At 33.1% G+C, this 19,566-nt stretch overlaps 1 protein-coding gene and 1 long non-coding RNA gene across 6 annotated transcripts in view; one reads left to right on the forward strand and one right to left on the reverse strand.

Moving 5' to 3' along the window:
- The window catches only part of LOC136220566 (uncharacterized), a 39,796-nt gene extending 24,935 nt beyond the window's left edge, over positions 1–14,861 (forward strand). Inside the window, exon 4 of one of the 3 annotated variants that reach the window (XR_010684575.1) lies at positions 14,645–14,861. This is a non-coding gene — a long non-coding RNA (uncharacterized lncRNA). Of the gene's footprint in view, positions 1–9,035; positions 9,169–10,125; positions 10,810–14,644 lie in introns of those variants that run through there. The other 2 variants (XR_010684574.1, XR_010684573.1) reach the window with 2 other exon arrangements.
- LOC136220370 (transcription factor DICHOTOMA) lies at positions 6,630–8,846 on the reverse strand. Of its 3 annotated transcripts, none has more exons than XM_066008193.1 (3): positions 8,714–8,846; positions 7,471–8,545; positions 6,630–6,898 (listed from the first exon to the last, which is right to left on the reverse strand). In XM_066008193.1, exons 1-3 carry the CDS (start codon positions 8,764–8,766, stop codon positions 6,845–6,847), a joined length of 1,182 nt encoding a protein of 393 aa, XP_065864265.1. In that variant the 5' UTR covers positions 8,767–8,846; the 3' UTR covers positions 6,630–6,844. The 3 variants fall into 3 exon arrangements, with proteins under 3 accessions (XP_065864265.1, XP_065864263.1, XP_065864266.1); XM_066008191.1 differs by having other exon boundaries at positions 6,631–6,901; XM_066008194.1 differs by having other exon boundaries at positions 6,633–6,901; positions 8,708–8,846.
- Positions 14,862–19,566: the final 4,705 nt, after the last annotated feature.

Raw genomic sequence — 19,566 nt, forward strand, 5'->3', positions numbered from 1 at the left:
TGAGTAGAAAAGTTAATAATTTCACTCGCAGACTTCGTAAAAGCATCGATTCGCTAAGTAGATTATCATGTTTCAGACCTCACAGACTTCGCGAAAGCATCGATTTGCTAAGTAAAATTATCCTCTTCCCTACACATTTACATTCGCATGCTTCGCAAAGCCAAATCGTCCTTTTCCCTGCCTAGCACGATTAATTTTTTTTAAGGTGATTGAATACATAACATCCCTTTCTGGAAGGCGGTGTCCTCGGATGCAGAGGAGATGACTTTCCTTCCTGTATAGGGAGAAATTTCCGTCAAAATTGGCACATTCACTTTGAAATGATTGGTTAGGAGAGATTGTGCCAATCTTGGTGTGCACCATGGGACACGTCCATCCCAAAAGGTCTGGACTTCCATTTCTCATCCCAAAAAGTCTGGACTTCCTGTAGAGGGAGAAATTTCCGTCCAGATTAGTTAGGTTCACTTTGAAGTGATTTGTTAGGAGTTTATTGTGGCAATTTTGCTGTAAATTTTGATAATGTTATGATTTTAATTTTGTTATTGTGGCAATCTTGTTGTAAATTTTGATAATATGTTAGAATCCGTTGTTGTTTGGCATTTTTTTGTTATATACCACTTAGCGAATTTTGTTAAAAACACAACCAGACTTCACATATGCTAATTAAAATCATCAACTAAACCAAACATTAGCTTCGCAGGCTTCACAAATGCTAGAATCTGCGAAGTCAGACGGGAGGGAGATAGCCGCTCCGTAAATATTGAGGGTATTATGGGAAAGTCACACAAAAACAGTCTAGATATGTAGTAGGTTGAGTAAATGGGTTAAATATGTAAATGGACCTCCCATTTGACCCATTTTTGTAATTGTCCCAAGCTAAAATTTTGTATGATATAGGGCACAAGAAACAAGCTCGAGGGGCACCTTAAGAGAGTGGGACACCAAACTAATGAAATGGTAAAACACCAATCGGAATATCAACAATAGAAGTGAGGACCAAAATTCTACATTGCACAATAGTAGAGCTAAAGTAAATGGAAGACTTGGACCAGTTCACAAACTACCCGAAAAGTCGACCATAAAGCGTAAATTCCCCATTAATCATATACATATTCTGAGTTGAAGACATACAATATAAAAGCACATCATCCGCCTATAGTAAATGTGTCAAGAGCACCACACCACTTATGTAAACCATCAAAGAGATAGAACCTCGTCTACCAATTTAGCCAACCAACTGCGAAGAACATTTTTTACAATGCTAAAAAGGATAGGGGTGAGAAGATATCTTCGTCTAAATCCTCTAGAGCATGCAAAATAACCCTTGACTTCACCACAAATCAAGATGGGAAGTCGAGAAGAAGCTAAAATATTAACAATCCAATCCCTGAATGTTAAAGAAACCCTAAATAATTCCATAAGTGCAAGTAGAAAATTCCAATCTAGGGTGTCAAACGTTTTCCTGATATTGATTTTAAGAGACATATTACCCTTGAAACACATCTTATTAAGAAAATTGACCTCTTTAGAAGTAGCATCAATGCAATGATGATGCCCTCTCATAAGACCAAATTTATTCTTAAACACAATTCGAGTTACTACCCTAGTTGGACGATCATCTAAAATTTTAGAAATAATTTTAAAGATGATGTTGCTCATCACAGTAGGATAGAATTTCTCTATCTCCATAGCACCATCGGTTTTTGGGATTAAAACTAACAGTTTGGAATTTAGACCATTAGAGATCAAACTTATTTGAAAGAAGCCTTTAACCACTCTACAAACATCTAGGCCAATCACGTCCGAAAAAAGCACAATAGAAAAATCCGAAAAACTATCAAGCCTATGGCACTGTTTCGATCCATACTGAATTATTTTTTTCATCTTCAGTCTGACCTACAATTAAATCATCATCAATCATAGGAAGAAAATTATAGTTTTCATCTTGGGAAACCTCCTAATTCCAGGCACCTTCATCTTCAAACTCAACATCTCTACTTATGACAACTTTCTCATTCCGAGGATTATAAAATTTATAACCTTTGGAATTATTCTCATAGTCAATAAACACCACCTTTTCATTTTTGTCATACAATTTGCTTCTTAATTCATCAGCCATATGAACATAACTAATAATAAAAAAATACTTTTAGATGAGAAAGATTTGGTTTCTTCCCACTCCATGCTTCACGGGAGTCATTTGCACAGGAAGGACTTTTGTTATTCAAGTAAATTCCTTTGGCATGTATGCGCTCTTCATCATGCTTCGAGCCATATTGAGAATGGTTGAATTTTTTCGCTCCACAACACCATTCTATTAAGGTGACCTTGGGATAGTGAGAGAACGTCGAATACCATGATACTCATAGAACTGATTGGACTTTTTTGATGTGAAATCTCTTCCTCAATCAGTTTTCAAAGATAGAATCTTCAAATCACTTTCATTCTCAACTTGAGCCTTGAACTTCTTAAGCATTTCAAATGCTTCAGATTTTTCCTTTAAGAAATAAACCCAAGTTTTGCGTACAATCATTAATGAACAACAAAAAAATACATATTAACTCCATGTGAACTTGGATCAATAGGACCACATATATCAACATGCACCAATTCAAGTGGTTTTGAAGTGCTAGACAAAGAATCCATTGCAAAACTTCTTCTTGATTGTTTTCCATACATACAACCTTCAAAAATCTGATTAGGATGATTTATAGAAGGTAATCCTTGCACCAAATCTTGTTTGAACATATGCTCCAATCCTCCAAAATTCAAGTGACCCAATCTGAGATGTCATAACCATGCAGAATCTGACGATAGCTTTCAGACATATGGGATGACCACTGCTGATTTTTAGCTTGAACAACTTATTTGTTGTTAATGGAACTTTTGCTATCATTCTTCTCTTCCCATCTCTCATAACCAACCCATTCTTGTTCATTTCCACCTCATATTCTTTCTCTAAAAGTTGTCCAATACTCAGAATATTTGTTTCCAAAGATGGAACATAATAAACATAAGAGATAAACTGAAGATCTGCATTCTTCATTTTGATAAAGATGTTGTCGCTGCCCATAACTTGAACTTTTGATTTGTCACTAAAAGAAATGTTATTCTTTTATAGATTCATAAAAGATTATAGAAAATATCTTTATTTCCCGTCATGTGATTGCTTGCTCCTGAGTGAAGACTCCTTGCTCCTTTCTTCATCTCCGCTACATGTCAGTAACAAAGTTGATTCTTCATCTTCGTGAATGTCGACAAAGTTTGCATGTTCATCTTTGTAAGAATTGGTTTTACACTATGCTATATAGTGACCAAATTCTTGACAATTATAACATTGCACACGAGCTTTGTCATGGCGATGGAAATTATTGCCTCTGCCTCGTCCTCTCAAATTCCATTACTGGAAATTTGTTGCTTTGTTATTACTGAAATTTTTGCCTCCTCTACCTCTTCTATTACCTCAACGACTCCAGCCACGACCTCTACCTCTTACTCTCCTTCTTCTTCCTCTTCCATATCTTCCTACAAGTTGCTTCTTTTCATCTTTTTCATTTAAATTCAGTGTTGCTTGCAAATCTTGATTTGCAATTTCTTCTCTTTTCTTTAATCTCTCCTAATGCACTTGTAATGAGCCCGAAAGTCGATCAACATACATAGTCTCCAGATCCTTTGATTCTTCAATAGCAGCCACCACATCGTCAAATTTTAGAGTCAAAGAATGAAGAATTTTTTCTACCACAAGAACGTCCTCCATCGTCTCTCCATATCTCTTCAACAGATTGATAATTGCTAAAGCTCTAGTAAAGAACTCCTCAATCGATTCTGACTCATTCATTTTGAGTTTCTCATACTCACCTCTCAAGCTTTGCAAACACACCTTGATCACCTTATGCTTCCCCTTAAAGGAATTCTCAAGAATCTCTCATGCTTCCTTCGCTTTGGTTCCAATAAGGACTTTTACAAATATATTCTCATCCAAACACCCGTGGATAAGCGACAGTGCTTCCTAGTTTTTCTTCTTTAACCTCTTCAAATTCTCCCTTTGTGGAGCCGTCAATCGCGCCCCATTCTCTATTTGAACATATCCATTTACAAAGGAAGAGTATATAATTTCTAGAGAAATTATCTTATTCTACTTCTTGTAATCGTAGGTATATATAGATTCAAATAAGATTATTATGAAACAACACAACTCTTAGAAAAATACAAATGACTCTCAAGAAACAACACAACACTTAGAAAATATAAATGACTCTTGGAAAATATATACAACTCCTAGAATTCTATATCATAATTAATACTCTAATAAATATAAGTTTATACTTTCAACAGAACGGTGGTAGAGATAAAATTTCTCCCAAATTTTTTTGTCACAGTAAGGTACACTTATTAGGTCAATTAATTTCTTGATAAAATTAGTATTGAGAATTGATTTATTTTTTCTATGGTAAAAAAATTTAAGTTTAGAAAGGTACTAAAATCAACTCTTGTTTATGGTAACTATATTAAACTTCAAACATCACATTTTATATTATGACATGAAGATGATATGACTGCTATAATAACCTATAACTAATACAGAATCTCAACTCATCAAAGTATTCTTAAAATCATAAATTAGAAATGCTATATGGTTTCTAAGAAGTAGATGTATAACTACTTACCATCACTCTGTGAATGCCTTAGTTAGGCACATGGCACTGTATCCAATTTGATTTTGTTTATAATAATGACAACAAAAACATCAAAACAAAAGGAACATTCTAAAAAACCAGGCACAACATAACATTAATAAAGTAGATCCACAGATTGCTGATTCAATAATTAAACTTTCTTCTGCATACTAATCATAATGCTGCATATTATCTCTCATTCAAATACAATCAAAGGAAAAAGCCTTCTAAGCAGTCAGTAAAAAAAGCAATCACAAAGAAAATATAGTAAATCCGTTTGTATCTACTGTTTATCGTTGTTGCTGTTGTTGGTAGCTCATAGAAGTTGTTTCTCAAATCTAACGAAACATTTCTATTCTATTGTTCCGAGCGAAAAAAACAAAAAGTAACTAAGAAAACGAACATTTAGGCCTGTAATAGGTTGAACTAACTTTCTAATATTTAGAAAAAGTACATTTGAGAAACTTTGTTGATAAGTTATGAAAATCAAAATAGCATGTGCAGATGGTCAGAGCTCTCCACTGCCAAAAACTTAGGTTAACCCAAGAATTTAAGACTTATATAGTACTAGTGGCATAGACAGCTTCTTTTTGTTGAATAAATAAAAGTATGCATATATGTATAAGATGTATAGGTGCATTGCATTTGTGTAGTGTATGAGAACAGCACACTTGGCATGTGTATATTGCATACACTTGTATATTCATCATGTGTCTAGTCAAGCTTTTCCTTAAAAGTTTAGCTCAATTTATCCATTGAAAAGCACTTAGGTAGTTTCCTGTAAACTCCACCAGAAATGGAAAAAGAAATCATGCCTTTTTGGAGGAGATATATCATTTTACTGTATTCATAATTATATGTATAACATACATCTTCTACCAAATGGATAATACTAACTTAGCTACTTCATCAATATATACATATTTCAATGAATAAAAAGACTTCTGTTTTCAAACTCTAGATATCTAACATGTATCACTATTTCTAGAAAGTATAGAAATAAAGTTAGGTTCAAGTTTTACTGATATCAGCTTGATTTAACAGCAAGAACCTCTCCTTAATTCAATGCAAACAAAATTTTGAGCCTTTTGCTTAAACAATAAATTTGATAAAACCATTTTGATTTCTTTTAATATGGATCACTTGTATCTGTCAAGGAATTATTTGATCCAAAAGATTAAGCGGGTAGGTTAAGGTTCAATCGATTCTTTGACATAGTTTCAGAACCTCTCAAACCAAGTAATCTAGGTTCGATCCTTATAATCTCATTTATTAGTGGCATTTAACATGGTAGGCTGAGTTTATGTTGTACGTTCTTCAAGTTTAGGGGCATTCGTGTGTGAAGATGTATCGGAAATAATAATAAAAACTATTCTTAGATCTTAACTATTGGTTTAAGTTTTTAGTTCAATTGGTTCTTTGCATGCGCGGCACATCAATATTCCATGAGGTTAAAGCGTGTGGACAACATAAATCCATCTTATCATGTATTGAAACTCCATTGGTAAATAGCTTTGTCAAGATTTGAACCTTTGATCACCGGATTTAAAAGATCCTGATAATAGTTAAAGTTTATAACTTTTATTATTATTACATACATGCTTTGAGCTTGTTTTTCTTTCCAAATAAACATTGGGTTTCTTTCTGAACTATGTTAGCTAAAAAGTTATGAGACTTTATTTATAAATCTTCCATATAAAGAACAACATTGACTTAAATATAATGTCGTTTTGTTGATTAAGTTGTATATTGACTTAATTGAAAGAGAAATGAAGCCTAATTCTAAAAAGAAAAAAGCAGAAGTTTATGACAGTGTAAGCTAGTGAATGTCTTTTTATTAATTAGGTTTGGATATCATTAATCTATTCAACTGATGATCATATGATATGATAAAGTAACAAATTAAGACAGATACAATAGTGATTGAATTATAAAATTAATTAAGGACTACTCAACAAATGAAAAAGACAGTTGATAATCATATATACTGAAAACTGCACAATGAAAATGATACAATTAATGGTATTTTACATGAATTAATCAATTCCAAACAGTAAGTAAAAGCACACACATACTATTCTTCAAATCTTTGTCCACTTCATACATCATAAAAGGATGTCAAACATCTCCACCTTATAATCCAATCCTTATATGCTATAGCTACAATTTCAAAGAGACTCCCATATTGGTTTGCACAAAGTTTGCAAATCTGTGATTTGATTCTGCTGTAAAATTGTAAGCCGTTAGAAATTGGATCGGTATCGACTATAATAAGCTCGATTATATGTGGAACACGAAATTAGACATGCAATCATAAGAACAAGAGATTTAAATAGATGGTTCGGCTAATTTTCCTACATCCACGGGCGATGATGACAAGCACATAAATCATTAGTAATCGTTAAATTGATACAACATTAAAAAAAAAACCACATCTTTTACCCAAATTTCTAACTCTCAAATCCCGTTAAACCCGATTTCACATATCGGGTAGCGTAAGCTCCAAAACCCTCAGTGCAAATTGATAATCAAACAATTCTTACTTAAATAAACCTAAAAGTGTAATCCTTACTATACTAGGATTAACTTTAAAAGGAAAGTATGCTATTCTAGGCATACCTTAACATAAACTAGGGCAGGTGAGATCAAATTTAAACACATATATTTTTATGCCTATGCATGAATTGAATTTGTTTTTCAATTTGACACATTCAATCGATTTGGGTTTGAAATTTCAGTACCATTGAAATACCATAACCTCAATCCAAGATGATGGTATAGAAAAAAAACTTACTTCTTGAGGAAATCCTGAATTGTATAGATGACTGAGACTAGGGAACGGACTCCACTTTCCGATAGCCGCCCAAGATTCGTCGGTTATACTTTCCGATGTAGCTAACGGGGAAGTTATCGGAGCTTCAACCTCACTTATACAAGGATTAACGGAGTGGGAGTGGGAGTGGGAGTGGCTTTGAGTCGCAGATTCTTCAGCGGTTTCAAACGGAATATTCCAGCAGTTCAATTGATTGAAACCGTTCATTTTAGCATCTTCAATTTTTTTCCTTGTTCTTTCCCTAGCTTTGGCTCTCGCCTTCTCTCTCGACTCTTTCGCTTGGGGATGAAATGCACTTTTACGTGAACAAGCTTTAGTCTTTTTCCCTACTTTCCCAACCTTAGTTTTGGCTTTGGATTCATTGTTGTCCTCTTTAACAGCCGCCGCTGCTGCTTCATCTTCAATTCCGGACACTACTTCACATTCAGAAGTAGAAGATGCAGCAGTACTTTGATTATTAATATTAATATTAGTACTTGTGACAGAAGATAGATTGATGATTGCTGAACGTGCCTGTAAAAGCAGCCATTCAACAGTCTTGCTAGCTTTATCAAAGCATAATTTATCCTGCAGATCAAAGAATTCTCTAGCAACTTTAAGTGACAGTCTCATTCTCCGATCTCTTGGTCCTTGAGCTGTGTTAATCTTGCTATGCCGATCCCTCTTTGAACATCTTTTCTTCATAACGACCTGCTCATTGCTACTGATCTTGTTTATTTCAAAATCTTCTGCATTAAAATTATAGAGAGCATTAATATTCTCCATCTCCTTCATCACTTGTTGTTGTTGCTGCTCCTGGAGTAAAAGGTCAGGGTTTTGATTGTGAAAGAGATCGTCATAAGAAGAAGGATTGAAGTGGAAGAAAGAATCGGGAGTTTGGTGGTGATCTAAGTGTTTGAAATTGGAAGTGATGTCATTGAAAAAAGGCTTATAGGGAAACATTTCGGAGAATGACATAAGAAGGAAGGAGAAAAGGGAAGGAACTATTGGGTAGTAAAAGGAAGAAAAAGCATCTGTTTCAATCGGAGAAGATGTTCTGCAAGGAAATGAAAATGAAAACCCAGTTAGCAATAGTGTGAGAAAGACAGAAAGAAAGAAAGAAAGAAAGAAAGACAGAGATTTAGGTAGATGGAATTTGATGTCAAAATCAAGTTGTAGCCTAGCTATTTGATTATGGTATATATCATATGTGACTTACCCTTACCTTGGAGGACGGCTGAGAAAGACAGCACAGCACAAGTAAGTAACAAATGTCATCCATGGGAGTTTTCTACACACAGAGAATGAGAAAGAGAAAAAGGATCCCTTTGAATAAACTATTGATGTTGGGAGTTTAGGCATCTATGGATGGGGAATTTATTGGAAACTAAGTGACCTTCAACACCATTATTTTATATTATTTTATCTTTTTTTCTAATTTTCTCTTAGTTTTCATTTTTCTTTTTTAAATATGAGATCATAGGTCTAATTCGAAAGGTTGAGGGTTCGAGTCCTAATAATTGATTCATAAGAATTCCAATTTATAGGATGGATCCATAATATTTACCGGATGAAGGATGTCAACGATAAAAGGAAGGAAAAGCATCTCAAAATCTCTAATTTCGTAGGTTGAGTTTGTGATTATTATTTATTTTAATGTATTAAATTTTTTATTTTTTTTATCACATTAAACACACAACAACGTTATTTATTTTAAATTTATATTTGTAACAATTTAATTTCATATATAAAAATCTTATTTTACACTCTAACGAGTAATATTTTTTAAGTGTAGTTGATTAAGTTGAGAAGTATAAAAAAAAAAAAAAGGGCGGCCCGGTCGCATTACGCGTCCCCGCTGAGCGAGGGTCCGGGGAGGGGTCCCACCACAAGGGTGTATTGGGGGCAAGCCTTCCCTTGCCAATTTAATTGGCAAGAGGCCGCTCTTAAGACTCGAACCCGTGACCTCTGGTCACACGGCAACAACGTTTTACCGTTGCGCCAAGGCTCGCCCTCTAAGTTGAGAAGTATATAATGAAAAAAATATCTGGAGATGAGTCGAGGTGAGAATGCTTTTTAGACTAAAACAATGAAGTACGAAAATGAAAGCAGCGAGAGAGAGCAGGAAGTGAGTGGATAAGAAGCTGCATACGTCGCTGGTGGCACTTCACGTGGCACCAGCATCAATATTATATATGCATTTCTCTGTTCAATTGAAAGACACTCAAAAGTAATAATAAACTGAATTCTCTCTTACAATTATATCATTGGACGAGTTGCATGGCCAGGCCAGGCACTCTTTATTATATTTTATTTTATTAAGAAGACCTCATAATTTATCAGCTTCAACTAAAGGAAAATCACTTAGACTCTCTCTTTTATCATGCATGATCTCATAATTTAAGTATATTTTCAAATTCTTTATTTATCTTAGCATAAACCAATTATTTATGTGTTTTTGTCTACTGGGTTTTTAGAATTGTTTATCTAACATGTCCCTCAGTAATAATGGAAATATGCTTTATACATCAACCTCTATGTATTTTGATTGAATTTTGGAATCTCTGAATTTATTTAAATTGATATAATTAATCTACTAAAAACTTATGATGTTGTTCAATATACATTGTCTTCTAGTATCTTTTCGAGTAATCTGGAAAGAAGTAACAACGACAAACCGGCTCTAAAAGGAAAGTTGAAGACAATATGAATATTAGTGACTCTGATGTTTACATACCTTTTAAAGAGTACTTATATTATCTATATGTAGTAGCTCTCAGTGTGGCTGATGTAATATTGGGAATGTGCCCTAGTGACTTACTGGAAAAGTGTTGGCATCTGATTGGTTCTGAAACCTTCGAACTGCTATGATGTCAGGTGGTGCACCCAGCCATATATAACAGACGTCTTGATAGGTGTCATCATCTAATTGGTCATGAGGTCTCCATATTACTATGATGTCAGGTGGTGTATCCAACCATATAACAGACAGTCTGACAAGTGTCATCATCTAATTACGAGGCCTTCATACCGTTATGTCACCAGGTGACGCACTTTGTCATGCAACAATCGTCTTTTGTGTAACTGCCTCGTGTAATTCAAGGGCTCTCCTTCTCCTTCTGTAATATTGTGGCGAACGGTAGATATTGATCCACGAGACTGGATGGTACTATAAGCATCTTCAGGGAACATTTTTTACTTCGAACCGGACGGCTTTTGTGAGTCATTCCAATAAGAAGGATGACATTGATTCAAGTATAAAGGATATTCTGTAGGAATATTCCATATGGTATCAACTTATGTAAAAAGTAAAGTAGAAATTAAAACACGTATTATTTTAAAGAAATTTAAAATTCAATAAGTTACTTTAAACTAGGTCAATCGACTAAGATCACACTTTAAGCAAATGTAAAGAGGTAACTAGACATATCTAAAGTTGAAGAGCTGAATTGATTATTTGACTAATTACAACATTTGGTTTAATAACAACTTTGAATAACACGCATCTTTCAAGTATCTAAAGTTTGGTTTAATATGCATAGAAGAATTATCAATTATGAACCAACAAAGTGCAAAATTTTGCCTCAAAATCAACTTTGAATAACACGCATCCTTCACGTTCAGAGCTAGATATCTAGAGAAGGAAAGGTAATTCACCTCTCATATACATACTAAGCTGCATATAGGATTATATGCCTGATCTAATAATGAGTGTCTAACATTAGATTACATGGCTCCCATGAAAAAATTCGGGTCTAAGCCACGCCTAAAATGCACTTTGAAGTCGAAGGGAAGAACACACTTATAAATGAAACATTGTTTGTAACTAGTCGATATGAAATCATCATTACACACTCTTACGATTCAGGAATAATAGTAGTCCTTACTCGATAAGGAATTCATATTGTTATTAAGGACTAGACATATGAAGCATAAAGTTTACATAATTTTATATGCATATTTGAGGGAAATCAACAATTGGAGATTAGATATATGTGAACCATATAAAATTTGAGTTTGACTCATTCCTTAAAAGCATTTTGAAGTTAAAAAGAGACTATTGCATTTGCATCACACTTATAAATAACACTCTACTTTTATAGCTAGCTAGCTTATTGTAACTAATGTCATCTCCAACCCAAATAGTTCATATTTATCTTTACTCTTTATTTCTTTATTTTCTATCTCTATTTTTTCTTCAATCCACCACCAGTCACCTTTTAATAAAAAAATATTATTTATTTTATTTTATTTTATTTCATATAAATATCATATTACATATTTTTATTTATTTATTTATTATTATTATTACTTTTACTAATATACACCAAAAATTAATTTTGACAATATTTAAATAATAAGTAAAAATACATAAAAATATGCATTATAAATAATTGATAATTATTATTAAAAATATTAATTAATATAGATATATATTTTTAATTTGTCATATAATAAGTAAAAAATAAAAATTGAAGGCAGAATATAAGGTATATGTAGACAACTTAATACAACACAAAAACATAAAATAATATCTAAATACAAAAACAAAAATTATAAAAAAAACGACTATAGTTTGCTCTGTTTGTAAACATAAACTTGTGGTTTAAAAGTTACATAAATAAACTAATTTCTAAGTAAAATTTTATATTAAGAATTGTAAATGTTAAAAGCAATTGTTAATGTCTTTGAGAATATGAACCAATTCGTATCTAAAAGAATAATAATAAAATAATGTTCATATCTAATAGATATTAATTGAATTTCTATTCAAAATAATAAGGGTTTCCTTTTAACAAAAGATAAGTTAAGTGAATGTTTCTCAATACTAACTGATAATAGACGAGTGCTATCAATTTATGCTTTTACGAGAAGTTTGGGCACTTGAATTTTAGCCAATAAATGATTGTCGTAAGACATACATCTTGGTGAGTTCAGCAACAACAAATCCCTAAAGAGGCGATACATGTGATAGCTTCCTATTGAGATATTAATTCTCCAATAGGAGGTGAGACTTCTCCCTTTGGAATCATGAGGGACTATAAAATGAGTGCTAAGGTACGTTAAAACCTGAACCTCCATTACTTTTTTCTATTCCTACGAAGCTAACTAACTTAGATATTAGAGTATCCTCAACCAAACCGTCGAATCCCCTCTTATTTTTCAAGGTAATCGGAGAAGAAAGATCCGATCATCGAACTATCCTAAGAATATCACTAACCAATAGGGATGTAAACGGGGCAGGGTGACAGGTTACATTCCCCATCCCCGCTCTCCGACATATCGAGGATTCCTTGTCCTTACCTTGCGAGGAATCTTCATTTCCCGTTTCATTATGGTTTTTTAATATGGTAAATAATTATAAGGTCCTTGTGTTTTTACATAATACACTATTTAGTCTTTGTATTTTTAGAAATGATTATATAGTCCCTTAGTTTTTATTTTTGTAAACTCTTTAGTCCTTATATTTGAGTGAATGGTCAAATAAGACTAAATCAAATTTAAAATAGCAAAATTACCCTTTACTATATGTTTTAATAATAAAATATCTATTTTTCTTATTTTATGTTTTTTCCTTCATAATAATAATCTTTGCACTGTTAGTTAATTGTTTTATTAATTTTCATATAACTATAAATTTTAATTTATTAGTGTAGAATTTATTCATTAAAAAAATGAATGACAAATATTCTAAAAATTATCAAAATAGGAGTATAATTATATAAAATTGTAAAAGTGATTTTTTAAGAAAATAATAAATATATTTTTTTATAATTAATATACACAAGTATAAGAATTTCGGTATATATATACTACACAAATTTCATTACAACTATTTTGATTAAAATTTGAAAACTAGAATGAGAAGTTATTTATTTGTATAATTAGGGGCAAGTTTGTACATTTATGCATAAAAATAAATACAAAGACTAAAGAGTTGATTAAAATAAAATATGAGGACCTTATAATAACATGATGGACCTACTAGCTAGTTAAGTAAAAACATAGGGATCTATTAATTATTTACCCTTTTTAATATATATATATATATATATATATATATATATATAACTTTTATCTATTTTTCTCCATTTTTTTAGCATTTGGCACCGTACAACGATAGATAATAATATTAAATTTGGATTGAGTGACGGAAAAAAAAATTGACCTAATCGAATAACTCTAAAAAGAATCATAAAAAATATAATAAAATATAAAAATAAATATTAAACGGGAAATTAATCAGACTACTAGAATCCCTATAGGGAAATTATCGGGAACGAATATGGGGATACATATGTCCTCGCTTGCAGAGGACAAACCAATCTTCATCCCTATCCTATGGAGATTCTAATATCGAAACGGATTCGCGAGGGGACAGAGAATCCCCACTCCCATTTACATCCCTAATAACCAAACATTTATATTCTACATTTAAAATAAAAAGAACAAAAACTAACTACAAAAACGTCCAATAATAACGATAAGAATAGATGAAAAAGTCCAAATAGGCAGTGTGGAACCCTAGGAAAGAAGGACAGGGACAATTATTTCATTTCATATATACCAAAGGCCAATATTAGCTTTCAGTCAAAAAGATCAGTGCTTAATTTGACTGTTTTCCTCCCTCTAAATGTCGCTTTCAATTAAAAGAAGAATTTAAACCCCTATTTTATTATCTCCTTACTTTCCATCCATCCATTAAAATAAGAGAGAATGTTGTTATTAAATTAAATTGTTACCTTATCCTTTTACCTTAATTTCCAACCTTAAATAAGCACATTGTAAACTGTGTTTTTCTTTCTGATACACAATAATAATAATCAAGATTTGTAAAAAAGAAAGAAAGCAAAATTAACCAGAAAAGAAAAGACAGAGAAACGAAAGTCAAGGAAAGAGATTGAATGCTTGTACTATTATTTACTGTACAAAACAAGACTATCTACCAATCTTTTCTTTCTGTAAATAAATGTATTTAATCTGTGTAGTCACATTCTGAATGAAAACATAAACATCTTTTGCTATATTTATATGCCTTTCTATTTGTTTGATATGTTCAAATTTCTTTCTATTTATACATGCCGTCTTCTCCACTTATCTTACATCTCTTACTTTCTTTTTCTGTTTTCATCAAAATGGTCTCATGAAAACACAGGAGGACAGGACCACTTGAAATGTAGAGCTGGGGTTGCTGCTTGCTTGCACTTCATCATCAGTTGCTGTCAAAGAAGGTGATAACTATGAACAAAAAACAAGTGCTTGTACCATTTTTAAAGTAGGTGATAATGAGCCCATTTTACACTAAAGTCTCATCTTTCCACTCCTTCCTCATTTCACTCTGTCTTTACCATTCTTTTTTGTGGTTCTAATCATTTTCCTAATTCTGTCTTTATAGTTGATACCTTCATCAACCTTCTATATAATACTCGGATTCCATTACTATTATAATAAATAAATAAATAAATATTATTGCAACATTAATCACCATGATAGATTATATACTTTTGATGGTTTGTATATTTAAATCTAAATGCATAAAGGGCTAACTTTTTTTTTTTTTTTTTTTTGCTTAAAGGCGTGGTACGTGAGAGAGGGAAGGCATATGGCACCCCAAACCGCAGACCCAAACCAGTATTATTAATAAGAATAAAAGAATACAAGTGTGCAAGAGTGAAAGAAAAGGAAAACATCAAGCAAAACGATAAACATATCTCTTGCTTAAATTACAAAGGTAAGCCGAAGCACAGAACTCAGGGATTACGTCCCACCAGGTCTCGTCGTTACTAATACGAGCAAAATTTGACAGAAGGTCAGCAACCTGGTTACCCTCTCTATAGATGTGTGTAACCACAAAGTTCATAGAAGAGATTTGCCTTCAACCAGCTCGGTCGAATGGTCCATGGGACTAAACCAGTTCCGCTGCGGAAGAGGCTGACCACGTATGCCGAATCGCTCTCCAACCAAAGATGAGTCCAACCGAGATTGCAGGCCTTATCTATTCCATAAATTTAAAGGGCTAATAGCATGTCATATAACTATTGAACCAAAAGTTTAAGTTGATACCGCTTAATAATAACTTTTATTATTATCTCCGACTACCAATAATTTATTTTAAATAAGTGGGGAATTAATAGTTAGAAGAATTTCTCTTTCTTGATTAATCATAAAAGTATATATATATATATGGTCACCTAAACCCTAGCTCTATTCTAGTAACAATTTGAAGCCCTACTGACAGGGTCGGTTCTGATATTTTAGGGGCCCCAGGCGAAATAAGAGATAATGGACCCTTAATAAAAAAAATATACTTAAAAGTCTAAAAATAGAAATTTCGACACATTCTAGACCTAAAATATCATATTATTTGGTCAATTTTTAGACCTAACGGGTATTATAACTAAATTATATTCAATAAAATTAAAAAATTTGGGCCCCTTTTAGCTTTGGGCCCTGGGCGACCGCACCCCGGGCCTATGCCCAGGGCCGGCCCTGCCTACTGAATAGGAAATACAGTTCTATACATAATAGACTTCCTTACACCTCCCCCTCAAGTTGTTGTGGAGGGACCGAACAATCAGTTTATCCCGCAACAAATAAAATCGTGACCGAACTAGTCGTTTAAGGAACTGTTTGATCAATAGTGAAGATATATAATGTATAATAATTGCCTTGGAACGTATTTTGTCACAAACAAAATAAACACGACACTAAGATTGTCACACGAAAGTATCAGGGAACGACGTAACAGAAAATTAACTACTTAAATTAACCACTTATATGTAATATTACTACTAATATTAATGAGCTTTATGATATTATTATTGGAGGTCTGGCTGGAAACTCTAGAGGGTAGCAACGTGTATTTTGAATACACCTCCTTCATAGGGGATGTACTTGGGGCCTTTAATAGTGAATGCCCATTTTAACAGGTGAACATCCAGAGGTCCTGCACAAATATCAAACATTGAGAAGAAGAAATGCATTAAGAAGAAGTCTGCAAAAGTATGTGTACTGAGATAGCCATATTGGCGACTCATGAGCAAGGCTACACAAGTCCAACCAAATTTGTCTCTGCAGAACTTCAAGTGTAGTAATTTGCTGGTATGCTCTTTTTTCTAAATGTTTTTAAGATTAGGGCAAACCTCAAAGTAGAAACAACATTCTATTTATAATGGGTTAGGGGTGGAAAAGTTAAAGGTCACACTGAAAATGAATCAGTGGTGTGTACTACTGTGTCAGGTTTATTTGCTTTGGAATTATGGATTATTTGCCTAATCAATGATTGCTTTTGCAGATAAACAAGACATTTGGGGATTTCTTTTTTGGGGAATGAAGACTACTCTTTATTATGTAATTCACATCAAATTATGATTTGTATTTGTTCTTGACTATAGTTTAAGAAATTTAAAATAACTCGTGTATGTTGCTTTTATTTGTTCTTGACTAGTTTCTGTAATTTGATTTCAAATCTTCGATATGTAAAAATTGATGTTAATTTAGCATGTCTGCTTATATGCCAATCTGAATATTACCCATAAATTTCATTGAAATGCCAGGCAAAGAAGAAAGCAAGTCAAGTTGATTTAAAAAACGTGTCATATAAAGAACAATATGAAGAAAAATAATACATAAAATCTGTCATCTGAATAAAAATCCATTGACATAATTGATAAGAACTATGTCATCTCTAACACGCTACAACAACAGAAATCATTACGCAAACTGTCATCACAGTTAACAATATGCCAATTTCCCATAAATTTCTTGACATTTTTAATAAGTATGTTGTCATTCAAGGGTAATAGAGGTGACGGTAATAATAAAAAAGTTGTCATGGAATATGCATAAGATGACAGTTTACCAATGGCTGATGTCATGTGAGGTTGATTCAAATGACAGAACGCAATCGTCATTTGAAGGAGCATCAGACCGCAGCGAGCCCCGTGACATTTTTATTTTCTTCGGGATGATAGTTTTGAACCGTCATCTGAAGAGGTTATTGGCGTAGTGGTTCCATCTTAGGAAACTTAAACATATGAACATATATGGGTGTGGTCAAATAACCGATGGTGGAATATATCACTAGGATTACTTCACAGAACTCAAGAACTTTTTCTATGTAAAACAATCCCACTTCTCTCTCCGATGGTGGGATTTTCTATGTGAGATATTCATAGATATGGAATCCTGGTGGGATTTTCTATGTGAGATTATATAGAAAATCCCACTTCTCTCTCTAAATCTATGTATAAAACAATCCCAAGCTGATCCCCGTGATATTTAACCCATCATTTGGCTTAAATAGGTAGGTTTTGAGGGATTTGACATTCTACAGTTGAGGTATGGTGCAACCCTGAATTTCTTGATTCAAGGGTGATCGACCTTTTCTAGGATATTAGTTAAGGGCGATTGGCCTTAACTAGTGATGACACGTTAAGAGCGTTAATTTCTCTATGCGTTAATGGCCAAACCTAAATATTTTGGATAAATGGAAATATACCTTTACCTAAGGGGTGATCTTCCTTTAAGGTAAAATTTCCTCGGTTTTCATTCTTGTTCGTTGTCAAACAAGTTAGAAAAACTTCATGTAATAGTTCTATACAATCAATAAAAGCTTTTTAATTGATGCATATGAATTATTGGGGAACATATAAAAACGTGTCTACGACTAGTGACCGATTTATTTTCACTATAGTTGATGATTTTACGAGAGTAATATGGACTATTTTATTTAAGTATAAAGATCGGGTAGCAAATCTGATTGTGGGGTTCATTCTGTTGATCAACAATCAGTTCAATGCTAGTATGCAAAGCATTAAAACTGATAATAGTACATAGTTTGTAACTTAAGAAACACATTTCATATTGAAAAGTTTAGGATTATTCATCAAAAGTCATGTGTGTACGCTTCCCGATAGAATGGGGTTGTTGAGAGGAGGCACATGAGTTTGACAAGTGTAGCAAGGGCCTTATTAAAGCAATAAGAGTTGCCAATTAAGTTTTACGGTGAAGCGACGTTACATGCCACCATACTGATTAATATGCAGCCCCACTGAAGCGTTGAAATTGATATCCCCTTACCAAGGTTTTTATAGGAAAATGGTAGACTATAAAATTTTAAGGGTGTTTTGATGTTAGGGTTATATGTTAAACAATAGTCCAAATAGGGGAAATTTTGATGATAGATCAGTGAAGTGTGTTGAAACACCTTTCCAACATGATTTTGATTTGACAAAATTATTTAAGTTAATCCATGATTAAGACAATTAAATTTAAGTGCTTTGATTTAATTGTACTAATGCGTTTGTTCAATGTTGAGTATAAAAATATTTATAAGAACAGGAATCAAGTTAGACAGAACATAGTCAGCATGATAACATAGCATGGGCTGAGTAAAGAATAACTCAGTACGAAAGAAGGAAATTCTTCTTCAGGATCGAAGCTTACAAAACGAAGCTGACCGTAGAAGCTGAGTGAAAAGCAACTCCGCATAAAAGAAGAGAAGTCTTCTTCGGAACTATATCTTGCATATCAAAGCTGACCGTGGAAGCTGAGTGAAAGTCAACTCAGTATCAGAATTGGCGACAATCAAAGACAATGGTTATCAAAGTCATGCTGAATGATTTTAAGGACAGCACCAATGATCCGTTTGCTAAAAGACAAGATCCGACAACTGTCTGCACCAATAATAGAAACTGTGGAATTACGCAAAGAGTTAATTTCGAGATGCATGGGTCAACTGTCCGCTAGCTAAAAGACGAAACTTGTACAAGAAGACAAACCTGCGAGAAGAAGACAACCCTGGCGCCTGCGGAATTCAGACGACAGGATTGGCCTGCAAATCTGAAGCTGACCAGAACATGTTGCAAGAAAAAGTCGTTTGAATCCAACGGATAATTCCGGATTCAAATCATTTCTGCTTCAGACCTCAACTATAAAATGACAAGTATACTTCTTGGATTTTTAGCCGAAACACAAGTGAAAAAGAGCATACATACAAAGCACATCAAAACAAGAAAAGATCTTACACCAAATTTCTATCTCTGTGTAAAAGCTAGATTGATTTTGTAATCATCT

This window comes from Euphorbia lathyris, chromosome 2, assembly GCF_963576675.1.
Source record: "Euphorbia lathyris chromosome 2, ddEupLath1.1, whole genome shotgun sequence".
NCBI classification, from domain to species: domain Eukaryota; kingdom Viridiplantae; phylum Streptophyta; class Magnoliopsida; order Malpighiales; family Euphorbiaceae; genus Euphorbia; species Euphorbia lathyris.